The 15,439-nt window shown below is 42.2% G+C and overlaps 1 protein-coding gene across 4 annotated transcripts; it reads right to left on the bottom strand.

Moving 5' to 3' along the window:
• Positions 1–406: 406 nt before the first annotated feature.
• Positions 407–15,394, bottom strand: NDC1 (NDC1 transmembrane nucleoporin). Of its 4 annotated transcripts, none has more exons than XM_053392386.1 (18): positions 15,284–15,394; positions 13,261–13,381; positions 12,617–12,718; positions 12,037–12,211; positions 10,980–11,118; positions 9,669–9,777; positions 9,253–9,304; positions 8,013–8,145; positions 7,614–7,706; positions 6,312–6,393; positions 5,479–5,637; positions 4,229–4,486; positions 3,983–4,101; positions 3,073–3,123; positions 2,546–2,609; positions 1,953–2,053; positions 1,603–1,763; positions 407–689 (listed from the first exon to the last, which is right to left on the bottom strand). In XM_053392386.1, the coding sequence occupies exons 1-18, from the start codon at positions 15,329–15,331 to the stop codon at positions 626–628; spliced, it is 2,031 nt and encodes a 676-aa protein (XP_053248361.1). In that variant the 5' UTR covers positions 15,332–15,394; the 3' UTR covers positions 407–625. The 4 variants fall into 4 exon arrangements, with proteins under 4 accessions (XP_053248361.1, XP_053248359.1, XP_053248360.1 ...); XM_053392384.1 differs by having other exon boundaries at positions 15,192–15,287; XM_053392385.1 differs by having other exon boundaries at positions 4,229–4,480; positions 15,192–15,287.
• Positions 15,395–15,439: the final 45 nt, after the last annotated feature.

Raw genomic sequence — 15,439 nt, 5'->3', positions numbered from 1 at the left:
ATTACCCACTGAAAACCCACTGAAATTAATGGATTTAACTAACTTAGGTTCATAAATTTCAATGGCTCTACTCTGAGTACAGCTCACTTAGAGACAACCCTTGCATTCTCAGAAGCAACACCCCCAAACAAAATGAACCACTTATTATGAGAAGAAAAGTGCCATATCAGTAAAGATTATGTAGAAAAACCCATACCCTCCTTCAAATCAGAGCAATCTCATATATTGGGGGTGTGGAACTAATGGCCCTTCAGATGTCGTTGGACTCCAACCCCCATCAGCCCCAGCCAGCATGACCAACAGTCAGGGATGTGTGGAGGTGTTGCCCAAAATGTCTGGAAGGACACAGGTTCTTATTATCTGCCATACATAAATCATAATAGCATTCAACTACTGCAGACCTTCATTCATTTAAAAAAACACACTTTATTATACAAAATGTCAAGTAACGTATTCCAAGTGTTTCAAGTACTTCTGTTGACAGTTTAGTCACCCTGTGACTTGCAATTAAAGTACACCTCCGGAAAGTCAGTAGGACAGATCAAATCAGTTTCAATTTATTTTGATCTGAGGCAGCTGAACTTGCATTATCCACCTGTTAACAGCACAAGCAGTTTGACTTGAACTATTCCTTGAACTCCAGGAACTGCTGGAGTCTTTTCTTGACTTCTGCAGATACTTGCACGGCACTGGAGAACAGAAAAAACACAAAACATATTTTGCAGACCTGCTCCCCAAACACTTTAATATACAAAGTTCGGAAAGGGTTTGATGACTTTCTTTAAAAAACGTGAAGCCTAAACAACCTGGGAAAATAAATGTAGCTCAACATTATCATCCCTCTGCTATCACTTGGAAATTCAAGGAAATGGAAGGATGGTAATGCTGGGGTCAACTCATGGTCTAGCAGGGTAGTGGCATGATAAAAGGCTTTTCAGTTGCTATCATGCAGCTCCTGGTTTCTTCAAAGAACCATAAGGCTGCGTACACATTATACTTTCAAAGCACATTCGAAGCACATTTCCCCCCTACAACACTGTAGTTTACCTCTTGCAGAGTTAGCATTCCTAGTACAGTGGTACCTCGGGTTAAGTACTTAATTCGTTCCGGAGGTCCGTTCTTAACCTGAAACTGTTCTTAACCTGAAGCACCACTTTAGCTAATGGGGCCTCCTGCTGCTGCCGCACAATTTCTGTTCTCATCCTGAAGCAAAATTCTTAACCCGAGGTACTATTTCTGGGTTAGCAGAGTCTGTAACCTGAAGCGTATGTAACCTGAAACGTATGTAACCCAAGGTACCACTGTAATCCTTAACCAACTACAGTGCCTAGAATTATTTGAGGGGGCAAATGTGCTCTGAATGTGCTTTCAAGGTATAGTGTGTATGCTGCCTTAGAAGCACATTTCTGTACAAAGATACACAGACTGCGCATAACAATTTGTAAAATCCCTGGCAGAGAGTTCTTTTATTTTCTCTACGTAGAGCATGGTTCCTGCTAACCTTTCATTTTCATTCATTTGTGAAAAGAGATGGAAGCCTATGGTACATCTCATTATATTTAGAAATGAACATTAAGGCAGCTTTATGAGCCCAAACCTCACTTTAAGTGCTCTCCAAAAGTGGTGATGATCCGATAGATTGCAGTTTTCAGCGACGCTCTTAAGGCAAATCGAAGGGTTTTGTAGGAAGTGTCTGCCAGACTTCCTGAAATCCGGGGGGGTTTGCTGGAAACATGAGGAAGCTTGAACTGCTTGTCTACCACCTAGGATGGAAATAAAGCAACAGGAAACTTAAGCACCAATATCCTCCTTACCTTATCAGACCTTTCTTCTATGGCTAAAATTCGCTTGAAAAAAGTCATGGCAAAACAAAAACCATTTTTTCCTAAGTCAATTAACATGTTAGGAGTTCATATCACTTTTTTTTCAAAGAAGAAAGTAAATCTCCTCACCTCTTGAAGAGTTAGCAACGTATTCAGAATAGAAGGCAGTGTTGTTTGGACAACTCCATATCTGTCTTCGGTAAATGAAGCTGCTATGAGATGCGACAAACCTAAAGAAAGGAGTAATTTGTAGTTTGGATAACTTGCTGCTTAGTCTGGGATTATAACACAGTGGGAAGCAGAGGAGAGGGCAGAGGGTGGAGAAAAAGCTGTGGGTGGAGCAGGGCCCTTTCCCCATCCTTTGGACCCTCTGGGAACTCTACAAACCAGCTGTACCTGGAACTTGGTGTGGAAAGTGCAGCTGTACAGCTGTAGGCAGCCTAAGGAAGTGCCATCTACCTTGGGCCTGCCCATAAAAACCAAGTCTACAGTAAGTGGCTAAGGTGATGTCTACTGTTTCCAGAAACTCTTCTGGTTGTGAGGCTTTTGTGGGTGAGCTGAGAGTTTGTTTCAACCCTGGGTGAGAACCCAGAAACTGAGAGGGAGGGTGTGCCAAAAGAAAAATGAATTGATATTGCTGAGTGAATTTCACTGCAAGGTTACCACATAAATCAAAGGAAGCAGCGTCTGAGAGCCATTTCCAATATGAAGAAAGTGCTTACCTTCCAAAGCCCAAATATGCATTTGGGTATCAGAAAAGAGAGCCTGAATGGAAGCCTCAGGGTTCTGAGAAAGAGAGAAATGTTTTTGCAAACCCTTTAGCCAATCATATAAACAGAATGTTTCAAATACAGAAATAAAATGAACCAACCAAAGTTTAGCCATCACGAGCTCTGTATGAAAAGTTAATCTGAAAATAGTTTCAGTGCTCAGTGTGTTAACCCTATGAAGATTAGTACTTTGAAGCTAAATTTTCAGTTTACACAGCATTTATTTCAAGGATCAATGTATCAAGTCCTAATTCAGGGATGAGGGACCTGTCCCCCTGCAAATGTCCTATCAGCCCCAGCCAGCAGGGCCAATGGTCAGGGGTGATGAGAGTTCTTTCAGGGCAACAGGTTCCCCTATCTTGTTTGAGTTCAATAGTTATGAGCATAGGTTTCATAGGAGTAGTTCAAAAGGTAGTAACAACAATAATTCTTTGCTGCCCAGTTAAGTTTTGATCATTAAGTCATGTCCTCATCCTTACCTTGCTGAAAAAATACATTATCAGTACTCGTTTTGATAAGAAGGTTTTGATCTGGAAGAAGAAAATATCAATGAAAAGACAACAGAACATCTTTGGCAGATCAAAATGATATTTACTCTCTGTTTAAAAGTAATCCAAAACTTTTAAGCTTCACTGGTTGACACCCTAATCCTAAAATGAGTTTGTTGGAACTAATTCCCAACAATTTAAAACAGTAAAAAGGTTAAGGTAAAGGTACCACTGCCCGTACGGGCCAGTCTTGACAGACTCTAGGGTTGTGCGCTCATCTCACTCTAGAGGCCGGGAGCCAGCGCTGTCCGCAGACACTTCCGGGTCACATGGCCAGTGTGACAAGCTGCATCTGGCGAGCCAGCGCAGCACACGGAACGCCGTTTACCTTCCCGCTATAAAGCGGTCCCTATTTATCTACTTGCACTTAAGAGTGCTTTCGAACTGCTAGGTTGGCAGGCGCTGGGACCTAACGACGGCAGCGCACCCTGCCGCGGGGATTCGAACCACCAACCATGCGATCGGCAAGTCCTAGGCGCTGTATGCAGTATGCAGGTCCAAATAAATGCATTTCAGGTTTTATCTTAGTCTCTCTCCACGGTCTAGATATTCTGAATTGCAAGCTCTGCATTTGACAGTGGTTTATGTTCTGCAACCCACAATTATTTAAATCAAGAGCTTCAGTAGAGTAGAGGCTTTAATCTTTGGAGTTGTGTCAATGATCAGAACAAAAATGTGCTGCTTCATTGCAGGGATAGGAGTTGCTATGAAGTGGTCATTGCTGAAAGTTTACAGATTGCTTTGGGAAATGCACTAAACTACATTACAAAGCGCTAGGGAAATGCACAAGAAAATAACGCTGGTGGAAGTATTGACTCATTAATTGCCTGATTTCGTGTACCTGCTCTTTCTTGCTCTGCAGCCACGTATAGATAAAACTTGGTTGTACTGCTACATTTGCACCGCCTGCAACAGCACTCATTGGGTAGGGTTCAGGAGAAGAGGCTGTCCACTGCAGATCTACAAGAGAAATCCAAACTGTTGGTTCCCCCACCCCTTTTAAAAAAACAACAAAAAGCCTAACTGGGTGTCCCAGTAATTAAGTAGCCAAGTGCTCAAACTAAGGTTGGGAGAGAAGAAATTCTACCTGAACTTGTTGTCCATAATTTTGGTCCTCTCCTCATAATATGGGGACTTTGGACAGATCCATTCCAAGGAGAGTTTAAATCCAGCACGCCAGCCTTGCGACTCAGAGGTGTGAAAGGTGACCCTAAATTGCTTCTGACGTCAGAAGAAGGGGATGTTTTCAAAGGCAACAGAGATGATTTGACCAGAGAAGGCATTTGGGTTCGAGGAAGCATAATGGACCTTGGAGTGTGAAATGATGTTTCTTCAGCAGCTGCTCCTGGCAAATAAGAATATTTTACAAGAAGAACTCAAAATGGTTTATACCAACAAGTGGCATTCACTAAGTCATGCACTTTGCAAACCTAATGTTTTAGTTACTAACTGACAGAGATCCAAATCCTAGCTGGGCAGCAACAGGAGGTGATATATTCCTTAGGGCTGCTTCATACTTTAGTATACTTCAATTATATTGGCTGTGGTCTAAACCACTGAGCCTCTTGGGCTGCCGATCGGAAGGTCGCGGTTCGAATCACCACGACGGGGTGAGCTCCTGTTGCTTGTTCCCGGCTCCTGCCAACCTAGCAGTTTGAAAGCATGCCAGTGCAAGTAGACAAATAGGTACTGCTGTGGCGGGAAGGTAAACAGCATTTCCATGCATTCTGATTAAAGAGTGTTACTGTGTGCTCTGGCTTCTGTCACGGTCCTCCGTGCGCCAGTAGCGGTTTAGTCAGGCTGGCCACATGACCCGGAAAACTGTCTGTGGACAAACACCGGCTCCCTCGGCTGAAAGCAAGATGAGCGCCACAACCCCATAGTCGCCTTTGACTGGGCCGTCCAGGGGTCCTTTACCTTTACCTTATAATTGTTTACTGGGGGGAAACAGTGCTGTAACACAAGCAAAGCATGAAGGGCAGATGCATATCTCATGACATAAAGTGGACAGAAACCACGGGGAGTTCCCTAGTACATTTTCACTGCAGGCTGAGCAATGTGTGCCTGTGAACATGGGTTTACTGTAAGACAACACCAGCACATCCATGGCAAGGCAGCATTCCCACATAAAGTCTGAAGCTGCTCTTTACAAACATCCACTGGAATGTGTGTTTTTTAAAGGGGAAAAAATCAGCAAAAACTCCAAATGCAACTGAAACAATAAATCAGCTGTCCTACCCCTTTTTGAAATAAGATTCTCCCCGGACACCCATTGGCAGGCCCAGCTGTGATTTGGAGACTCAAGAACTGCAGCATTGCAACTGATTCATCCAGTACCTGGAGGGCTAGAGGGCTGTCTCATGTCCCCCACAGATTGCTGTTTCAGCCTCCCATTTGCAGCTGCAGCCTCCTGGTGCATTATCAGTTTCTGTGTCAGATCACTTAAAAGTTTCAAGCACTCCTGGGAGATTGAAGTCCAGTTGTGAGGGTGTCCACCTTTTACAGACAAGCAGAATGCCTAGACTTAAAAACTTATTATTAATTACATTTGTTAGTCACTTTATCTTGCCCAAGGCAACTCAGAGCAACTTACAACCGAAATAATCTAGCCAATTTACATAGCGTGAAGTAGCCCAAAACAGGGGTCAGGCTATTATGCAAGCCCTTATATCACAGTGAAGTATGTGAAGTAAAAAAAAAAATCAACTCAAAACATCAACCCTTTAAATGCCCAAAGTTGTGGTCAAACTGTTAGGCCATGAATATAGCAACATCATATAGCCATCAGAAGCTAGTCAATAAACACTGGAACATCAGGCAGTGGAGTGAGGCATTTCCAACATATTTTACAACATTGTATTGGGAAAGCCCAAATATAATATGCATAGCTGCATTACTTTTAAATGCATGTGACAAGCACCGTCTGCTTTGCCAGTGCAGAGGGGATATGCTGTTTGTATACAATCCATCTTGGACCTCCTTATACCTTGTTTTGGACACAATGGTGGTCAGCATAAGATGCTATGTATAAAAATCTACCTTTCCTCACTGGTATTTGCTAAATACAACAATGAAAACAGAACAACTCTCCTCAAAGTCAGCTTCTTACAGAGTACTTCTCACTTTCCCCTTCTGACTTAATGGGTCATAGATATTTTTTTTCCAAATACCTGGCTGGCTAAGGCTGAAGACCTCTTGACGTCGCACAGAAGAATACTGGGAAAGGAACATCAAGTCCTGTAAAGCCAAGAACTGCAGGGGGAAATGTTTAGAAGTATTAACAGCTGTAATGTTTTTACTCGAGTTTTATCACTAAAATTCCCTTCACTCTGCCCCCTCAAAATAAATTAGAAATTAAAAAATTGTCCAGTGGTACCTCGGATTACATACGCTTCAGGTTACAAACTCTGCTAACCCAGAAATATTGCTTCAGGTTAAGAACTTTGCTTCAGGGTGAGAACAGAAATTGTGCTCCGGCGGCACGGCGGCAGCAGGAGGCTCTATTAGCTAAAGGGGTGCTTCAGGTTAAGAACAGTTTCAGGTTAAGTACGGACCTCCGGAACGAATTAAGTACTTAACCCGAGGTACCACTGTATAAGCTTTTGTGTGCATGCACACTTCTTGAGATACTTCTTCAGATACAGGTATCTGAAGAAGTGTGTATGCACACGAAAGCTTAGACCCAGAACAAACTTAGTTGGTCTCTAAGGTGCTACTGGACAATTTTTAAATTTCTAATTTATTTCAACTGCGTCAGACCAACACGGCTATCTACCTGAACCCTCAAAATAAATTATTTTCAAATTATTGCTTTTTTTCAGACACACCTGAGAAATGCATTTTCATTAAGTGCTAGATAAGGGACAAAGAGCTTCAGCCATTTTAGGTATGCAAGCAAACGTGTAAGAAATTACTTTGATACGGAGACAGATTTTTGCACTAAAATGTTGCACTGGTGAAGCATTTGGCAGGATCTGATTGAGCTGCTGGAGTTATGGAAATGGATGGAGAATGGAAATGGATTTATGGCTGCCATTTGCTAAGCTGATAAGGCAAGCCAGAAAGAATGGCCTAAGGAAAGAGACAATAGAAGCATTAGGGACCTAGGGAAAGAGGGGTTCGGATTTCAAAACAGAAGCACAGCGACTTCAGAAAGGGGAGGGAGAAAGAAATGATCCAGAGGAATAAGGGAGGGGGGAGGAATGTGACGGGGAAGGAAAACCAGGAATAGGGCAAAAGAAACTTATGGCTAGAAGTTAGAGGTGAGAAAAGATTACATTCCCATAGTGATCTAAAAAACCAGTCAAATCCTTGGCTGCAAGCTTCTAGTGTGAATTTTATTGTTAGACTGAGAAATACCTTGCATGAAACCTAATGCTTTATCACTCAAATTTTACTCGAATTGCTTCTATTATGACAAAGACTACGCAAGAGACAATTTAACAAGTCTGTGTATTTAACCAAACTCATACCTTTATAAGAGGTGGGGGGTTGCTGCTTAAAATTTTAGGTAAACACTGGTCAGTTTCTTCCGCAAAAGTCGGCTGGACAGGAAAGTGATGTGCCTGAAAATGGAACGCACACCGTAGCTGAAGCTCGCCATGAGAAAAACCACTTTGTCTAAATTAATAAGAATATATACTGTGATCATTTGCAAGCCTGGTCAAATCAGCAAAACGGACAGGCTGTCAACCCAACCCAGCCCTGACAAGAAAGCAGGGGAAAGGAATGTAAAATTATCCAACTGAAAACCGATTAATCTGATCTCAAGAGTTCCTGCTGTGCTATACAGAAAGTATAAGAGCATTCATACATTGCTTTAAAAACAGAAGAGGTAGTAAGATTGTATGTATCAGACATACAGCACCAACCTCAGTGGCATAGATTCTGAAGAGCAGCCATGCAATGTACCAAGTCATCAGAAGAAACACGCCACATAGCCAGCTGTGGTACAGAAGGGAGAAATCCAAGAGACCAGCCATCGTGTCCAGAGGATGAAGTTTACTGGAAGGCCAGGGGGGGAAAGCCAACTCCATTAGATTGTGTTTTTTGCAATGAGCAGTATATAAAAACAAGCTGGTCTATATCAAAAGGGTCGCTTTTGATATACGCTTACACAACACAACAAATGCACTATGCAAGTGGAAATGTGATTCTAATACTTCTGTTGTGAAAGTGTTTCCCACACGATTGCTCAGGGCATAGTGGAAGTCATTTAGGACATTCTCCACTGACACAGAATCAAACAGACTTAGTAAGTCCACCAAGGATGCCTGAGAAGTCTGTTCTTTGTTACTTCCCACTGCCAGAGAGGATAAGGTCACCATCATTTCCCAATGAGCCTCAAACATCTTTAAAATCTCCCAACACTGTAAGAACTATCCCTGGTGGAAAGCTTTAGTGTTCAGTCTATTTATCCTACTCCATGGAAGAATATTATTCTCTTGTGGGCACCATCAGATTGGTGGGGTGGAGCTGGAAAGTTGGTTTTGAAGCTCTGTACGACATCAAAGCTGCATGTGACCTTGACTGGCCATCAATAGCAGGAAGGACGCCCATACCAGGGTGGTGGGAGAGGCCAGGGTTTCTTTTTTACTTAGCACACCTTGTTAGAAAGAAACATCTGTGCTAGACCACCCTCAATAAGAATCCAGAAACTTCAATTAAATGCATCACTTTTCACTGACAGGAGTAGGTTGCTAGGGGAATTATTATACCACTACTCTAGTATTTGCATAAACATTCCTATTGTATTCTGGGCTCAATTAAAAGTGTTGGTTTTAATATCTAACTGGCTAAACTCCATCAGCCTACCTGAATTGTTTCTACCCCAACTGAACGCTAGGAGAACTGCAATTTTAAAGCATGAAGTCTGAGCTTGTTTCCTGCCCCCTCTTCCTTCCCCATTCCTTCTTCCTTGTGTGTCACATTATATGCCTGAAAGTGGGGACAGTCTTGCTAGGGTGTTATTTTTTTAGCTGCTCTGGGAGTCTCATTTCCTAAAGCATGGGGTAGGAATCTGACAACCTGCAAAATGTACAAGGAGTTCCTCTATTACAAGATGAAGAGTTAGAAATTCAATTTATTTATATATTTATTATAGGTACTAACCTATCGGTCTGAAGGTTCATTGTGGTAATTATCCATGCCCTTGGAATATAACCTAAAATACCACAAATGGGGGGGAAATCAAGCTGTAAAAACACAGGTGTATTAACACTTCCATAGAGGAAATGTATTTCTAGCATAAAAATATATTACCAACAGAAATTTGAAAGTTTTAAGGAAAAGAAATGGTGATAAATTGGGGCAAAACTCCGCTACGCAGAGCATTTCCCCCCTCCCCTATACTGGCCTTTGTAAACCCCACAAGTTGGGCATGACTATGGCAGCCAACTCTTATGTAAAGCCCCCTCCCACCCCAATTCAGCAACTTGTTATCAGGGAATCGCTGCCTTCCTTCCCACTCGTATCATTTACAGAAAAGGGGGCAGGAGGAGAGAAGTAAAATTACCAAGAATTCTTACCAAAGAAATAGTAAGCAGCACAAAAGTTTCTGACCATATAAAGCGACTCCACACAACTATGCTTTGCAAGCAACGGAAGTGATCTCCTGAACCGCAGGTACTTGTATTGCTGAAAAAGATTGGGCAAATGTTTAACAGCAGAATATTCTTATCCACATACCATATATCAGACTTTGGATTTTAAAATATGTCACATTTTAAACTCAGAAACGATTTCAGATACTGCAAGATCCTGATAGATATTAAGAGCACATTTTCTTCTATTTTAGAATTACTCTCTTCCCAAATATTGTATTACTATAGGTTACTGGCTTGGATCCAAAGGTGTCCTACATGAGTGGAAAGGCACTTCTGTGTGTGCATGGCAGCCAAACCAAATTCTTCTGATTTCACCATCCTGCTACAGCTCCACTCTGCTGGATTCTAGGGAATCCCCAAAATCCTCAGGGGCATCCTTTGAACGGAACACAAGGGCTTGTAAAGGGGGAGCAGCCTAGAAAACACTATGGGAAAAACAGAGTTCTCTGGATCCAACCCACTGTACTGTACAGCATCAAAGCCCAACTATAACAGGGTGACAGACAATCTCAAGAATCCTTTGTTTGGATCCTGAGAACTGCAAGCGGATATAAGAGATCGTTGAAAGAAGGAAGCTCTGCTCATATAAGGGGTTTCTGTCTGATTTGGGACAATTTTGCCTACCCACTGCAGATGCCCACATCACAAGCCACACCATCTAGGAGTCCCAACAGAAGTGGGAAGTCTCCTTCTTCAAGTTCTGCTCATATTTCTTGGGTCCCCACCCACTATGCTGCAGCTATGCCCTGCAGGAAAATCCTTCCTGGACCCAGCATGATATGACTTCCCTCCAAATATGTAATAGTCATGATCACGTAAAAAGGTAAATATTAATAATAAAGGTAAAGGACCCCTGGATAGTTAAGTCCCGTCAAAGGTGACTATGGGGTGTGGTGCTCATCTCGCTTTCAGGCCAAGGGAGCCAGTGTTTATCCAAAGACAGCTTTCTGGGTTATGTGGCCAGCATGACTAAAACGCTTCTGGCACAACAACACTGTGATGGAAGCAGAGTACACAGAAACACTGTTTATCTTCCCACCACTGTGATACCTATTTATCTACTTACACTGGTGTACTTTCGAACTGCTAGGTTGGCAGAAGCTGGGACAGAGCAATGGGAGTTCACCCCATCACACAAATTCAAACCGCTGACGTTCATGATCACATAAAAGCAAAAGCACTACAGGTGGCCCAGTGTTTGAATTCTATTCCTGCTGTTACTTGTGCACTTACCTGTATAACAGGAAATGGAAGGTAGTTCAAATTGTTAACCAGATACCGAAGGCTATAGCTGTAACCCATAAAGGCTCCAAGAAGCAAGAGGAAGAGGTGGTACTCATTCAGGCACACGCGCAGATCAGCATCAGCTACACTGAAGCAAAGCAGTAATTTTAGCCTTTAGTTGCACAGGAAGATAATAACTCTATACTCAATTCTACCTTTAAGGAAATGTTATCCAATTAAGGTGGTGGAGGACTCATTCCAAAACACTGTCCAGCAACTATGAAAAATAGTTTTACTCTCGTTTATCTATTACATAATAAACAGACTGAAACACACATTCCCCAACTTTACATTCAATTTGCCTTGTAGATATACACATGGTACTGCAAGGTGCTCATTTTTAACTACTGACTTTTTAAAAAGTAATAAAATTGCACAAATATTGGGGGGCAGTGGCAGCATCCTGAGCACTATCCAACAGATAACTGCAACTGACTATAATCCTTACTGGATCACTGGCTGGAGTTAGCTGGTGTGAGAATTAAATTTTCTCAGCAACCTTGACTTGCGTCCTAAAAATAGGGAAAAGGCTACAGAAAAAGGTGCAGCCTCTTTGGAGAATTTTAATCCAAGTTTGTAAATAATTGCATGTATTATTTTTAGTCTGCAAAAATGTTACTAACTTCCTATACAAGCTACAGTATAGGGGAAGCCCTGTCCTCTATGGCCTTCATGGAAATGCAAGCTTCTAGCCTTGTCAACAAAAACCCTTATACCGAGGAGCTTAGAAGAGGAGAGATGGCACAAATGTTCCTTCCTCCACCAAGTCTCTCCTTGCCTCACCTGTGGCTACAAGGCTACTTTTATCTTCTGCACCCAAAGGGTCACAAGTACACAGCAATTTATTTCTCAGGAAACATTTGCTTGCACACATCTTCCTACCAGCTTTCTATACTTGCAGCAAAATGAGAATCCCCTAATGTGAACTATCTGACAGCATTTCGTTATTAGCATTCGCAAGAAGCTACATTTTAATAAATAGCTCTTGAACCACCCCCAGGGTTACCTTTCTGTAGCTGTGCAGGGTACAGATAAAAAGAGAAACTTCCCCTTTGTCATAACTGCTGCACACCAAGCTACCAGCATTCCCATTACAGCATGAGCAATGGAATGGATCACTTGCTGCGGGTGGATAATCTTGCTTATCAGAGCTAACCGAGAGCAAGGAATAGAAGGCACAACTGCAAAGTAAGAAGACAAATAAGAACGTTTAACCACCTCCTGACTTAAAGAGTATCAGGTTATGTACATACTTTGTGTCACATTTCAAGACAACACATTCAGGCAATCACTGCTCCACATTTAAGCACTCATGAGTTCAGTGTAGGATAGTGAGTTCTTTAAAAAAGCCAAATCAGACCTTCAGGAGTGGAGAATGGTCTTTAAGGATTTAGCACAGCATTTAGAATCATTCCATATTTATTAATGGAGAGTTTTAAGAGCAAAGGTAGGAAACTAAGTTTCTACTGACACACAAAGAAACAGATTCCAAAGTTTAAAACAAAGCCTAACGTTACGCACAGAGTTAAGCACAAATCAGCAAATCAAACGGCACTTTTTAAGTTGATGCAGCTTTCAACACCAACCTGCATGAAACTCAACGTTGAAGATGCTTATTACCAGTATGACCACAGACATTAGCAGTATGCAGAAAATAACGTAGGAGGTATACAGGTCATTGAATGAGCCTAAGACAGGGGGGGAAATATGAATCAGAAGTACTATACAACAGAACTACAACTAGATCTTAGTGCCTACAAGGTTGGGCTGAGACCTAGGGGGTCTTTGGTATCTCTCTCACCTCAGCCATAAACTCAGCGATCACATTCACACATCACGCTAAACGACTGTTGTTACTGTTATTACCCTGCCTTCTTCCCAGTCCAGAAATTGTAATTCCAGAGGTAACTCTGATAATACCTCTGGCATGTCTGGATGGAGGATACAGAGGGGTGTGTGAGTGTGTGTAGCAACCAGCCTACTGTACAAAGGCACCATTTACATTTGTTTCTCTACCCATTTTTGCCTCTGCCCCCCCCAGCATTGGCATGGGGCCCTCAGGCTGAAAAAAATGGTCCCCATCCTTGCTCTACATGTAATACGAGAACACTGGCCTAAATGTTAGGGCTGTTGTAAGGATTGCTGTGATAATATGCCCAAATAATGTTGAATTTAAAAACTGCATAAATACTGCTCTGTAACATTTGTCTCAGGCAGGGCACTGACATACTTGTGATCCATTGTACCGGGTGGAAGAAGTCAATGCTGCTAATGCTGATGAAGGCTGCAATACACAGAGGAAGCAGCAGCACCGACCAAGCAAGGCTTGCAGCTGCTCTCCATCCCAAGATCTGGAAAGGAAACAAAAACGTATCCAAACACAGACTCCATAAACCAGGATGTAGATGTAGACAAATTGCCCATTTAAACAGTTACTCAAGATGAACCTCTCTCAAGACTGGTGGAGAGAGAGGTGGGGGAAAGAGAAATAGAACTTTTGGAAAACTTTAAGTCAAAAAGATTTATTTGTTCTTTTAATTTGATGCAAGAGTTGGATCGCTTTCAAATCATATGCAGTTTTAAATGAACAATTTTCAGAGGAAAATAAGTAACAGTGTTTCCATTAAAATTGAAGAGGTGAGGGAATGGGAGTTATTTCAGAATTATAAAGCATTTATATCTTGAAAAGTAAACAGCTCACTCCCTAGGCCAGGAATGTGAACATTAAAGGTTGCAATCCTAACACCGCTTGTTTGAGAGTAAGTTCCACTGAACTCAAATGAATTTGCTTTGGAGTAGACTGAGTAGCAGTTGCTAGCCCAGCTGGAAGAAGGGTTCTGCTTTCTGACAGGTTCACAAAGGTTTATATATAGAGCTTCCACTCCATAGACAGATTTGGAGAACCTATAGCTAGTGAAACAGCTAATCACAATTACACTAAGCATACATAGATTTGGCCCATTACAGGACAGCAATATTTTTGTAAATCTGGCTGCACCAGAGGGAGAAAAGGGACAGCGGGATTATGTTCATTTTAAGTATATGTAAGGACTGGTGCCTACATTTCCATGTTTTCCTCCTCCTTCCCTGTATATTTTTCCTTGTGTGCGTGTGTGTGTGAATTTTGAAGATTTTGTTTGTTATTGTCTTATGGATCTCATGTTATCTTTCTGAAGGAAGGAAACCAGCTGGGTAGATGGAGCTGCACCTTGTCCCTCTCAGGAACAACTGATTTTCTTAAAAAATAAATTTTATTAATCAAAACAAACAAACAAACAACTATTGACTGAGGCATGAAACCTGTAATGACACACTGTAAGAAAGCAAACTACCAGCTCTTCCTTGGGCATTTGAGAAAGGGGGTAAAGGATGAACATATAGGCATGGGCAAGAGGTCATCATGCAATCTGATGAAGACCCGAAGACACAATGAATTTTACGGGCTATTTATATGTAAAGACACATATAGATGTCATGAATAGCTCTACATAAAGTCGTATTTGGCTGGTACAATTTTGAAATCAGAACAATTGCACATATATGTCATGAAAGACCAACAAACAGCTGCAAATCCCCATGTTTGGTGTTACCGCTTAATACTTTCCAGTGGAGGGCCAATTTTTCAAGGATAGCAACGGGTAGCACTTCCTTAAGCCAGCTGTCCTCTGTGGACATTTGAGACATCTTAACAGCTGGTTGTTGTTTTATACCATTATAAATATGAGCAACAACCCCTGCTCCACTCCCACCTAGAAAAGGTTGGTGCCACCTTTTCCTAGCAGCATTCCTCCGCTGTTATAGCAGCATGCATGCAGAGGTTCAACGAAGACAGCCTTTGCCAGGATGGAAAGGGCCGACCGACTTCATGGGGCAGCAACTTCTGCTTCAGTCTAAGGCAGGAACCTTAGGCAGGAGAAGGAGCAACCCGATAAAATACTGGAAAGTAATGGCAATTCTACTGGACTATGTTCTCATTAAAAAAAACTCTACTCCAGCTTAACTTGCCTGCAGTCCTCTTCAGTTCTCCCCAAAACATAAAACTGAATGAATCTTGGCAGTTTTACAAGCCTGTGCTTAAAAACTATGGGTTTATTGGAGCCAATCCAAAGCGAGGGTCTCCCGCCCACTTGCCAAAGGGAGGAATTGGGAACCCATTGATACCTCTGAAGCATGAAGTGATGTTGCGCAAACACGCATTAGCTCTATTCGGGCGTTCGTGCACATGTGCTTAATGCGCGCGCATTCATACATACATTTAGCTGTTCCCGCGTTGAATGGAACATCATCCCTCGCCCTCCCATGCCGCGAGCGGGTAGGAACTGCTTCAGTTCCCGGATGCTATCCCAGTGAGCCCTGCTCCAGTTGCCAAGAGCAGGGAATAGCTTCAGTGACGTTAATTTAGCGCGTCC

The sequence above is a fragment of the Podarcis raffonei genome, chromosome 6 (genome assembly GCF_027172205.1).
Source record: "Podarcis raffonei isolate rPodRaf1 chromosome 6, rPodRaf1.pri, whole genome shotgun sequence".
In the NCBI taxonomy this organism is placed as follows: Eukaryota; Metazoa; Chordata; class Lepidosauria; order Squamata; family Lacertidae; genus Podarcis; species Podarcis raffonei.
The sequence above is the reverse complement of the archived record's forward strand: the minus strand, read 5'-3'. Positions and strand labels throughout refer to the sequence as shown.

Bases quoted from the DNA above. Each gene is read 5' to 3' on its own strand.
- NDC1 (XM_053392384.1), bottom strand. From the start codon at position 15,281: ATGTATGAATGCGCGCGCATTAAGCACATGTGCACGAACGCCCGAATA. The intron at 9,778-10,979 runs GTAAGTGCACAA...AATCTTTTTCAG, and splicing joins TTCCATTTCCTGTTATACAG to CAATACAAGTACCTGCGGTT. The intron at 2,610-3,072 runs GTAAGGATGAGG...TCTCTTTCTCAG, and splicing joins TAATGTATTTTTTCAGCAAG to AACCCTGAGGCTTCCATTCA.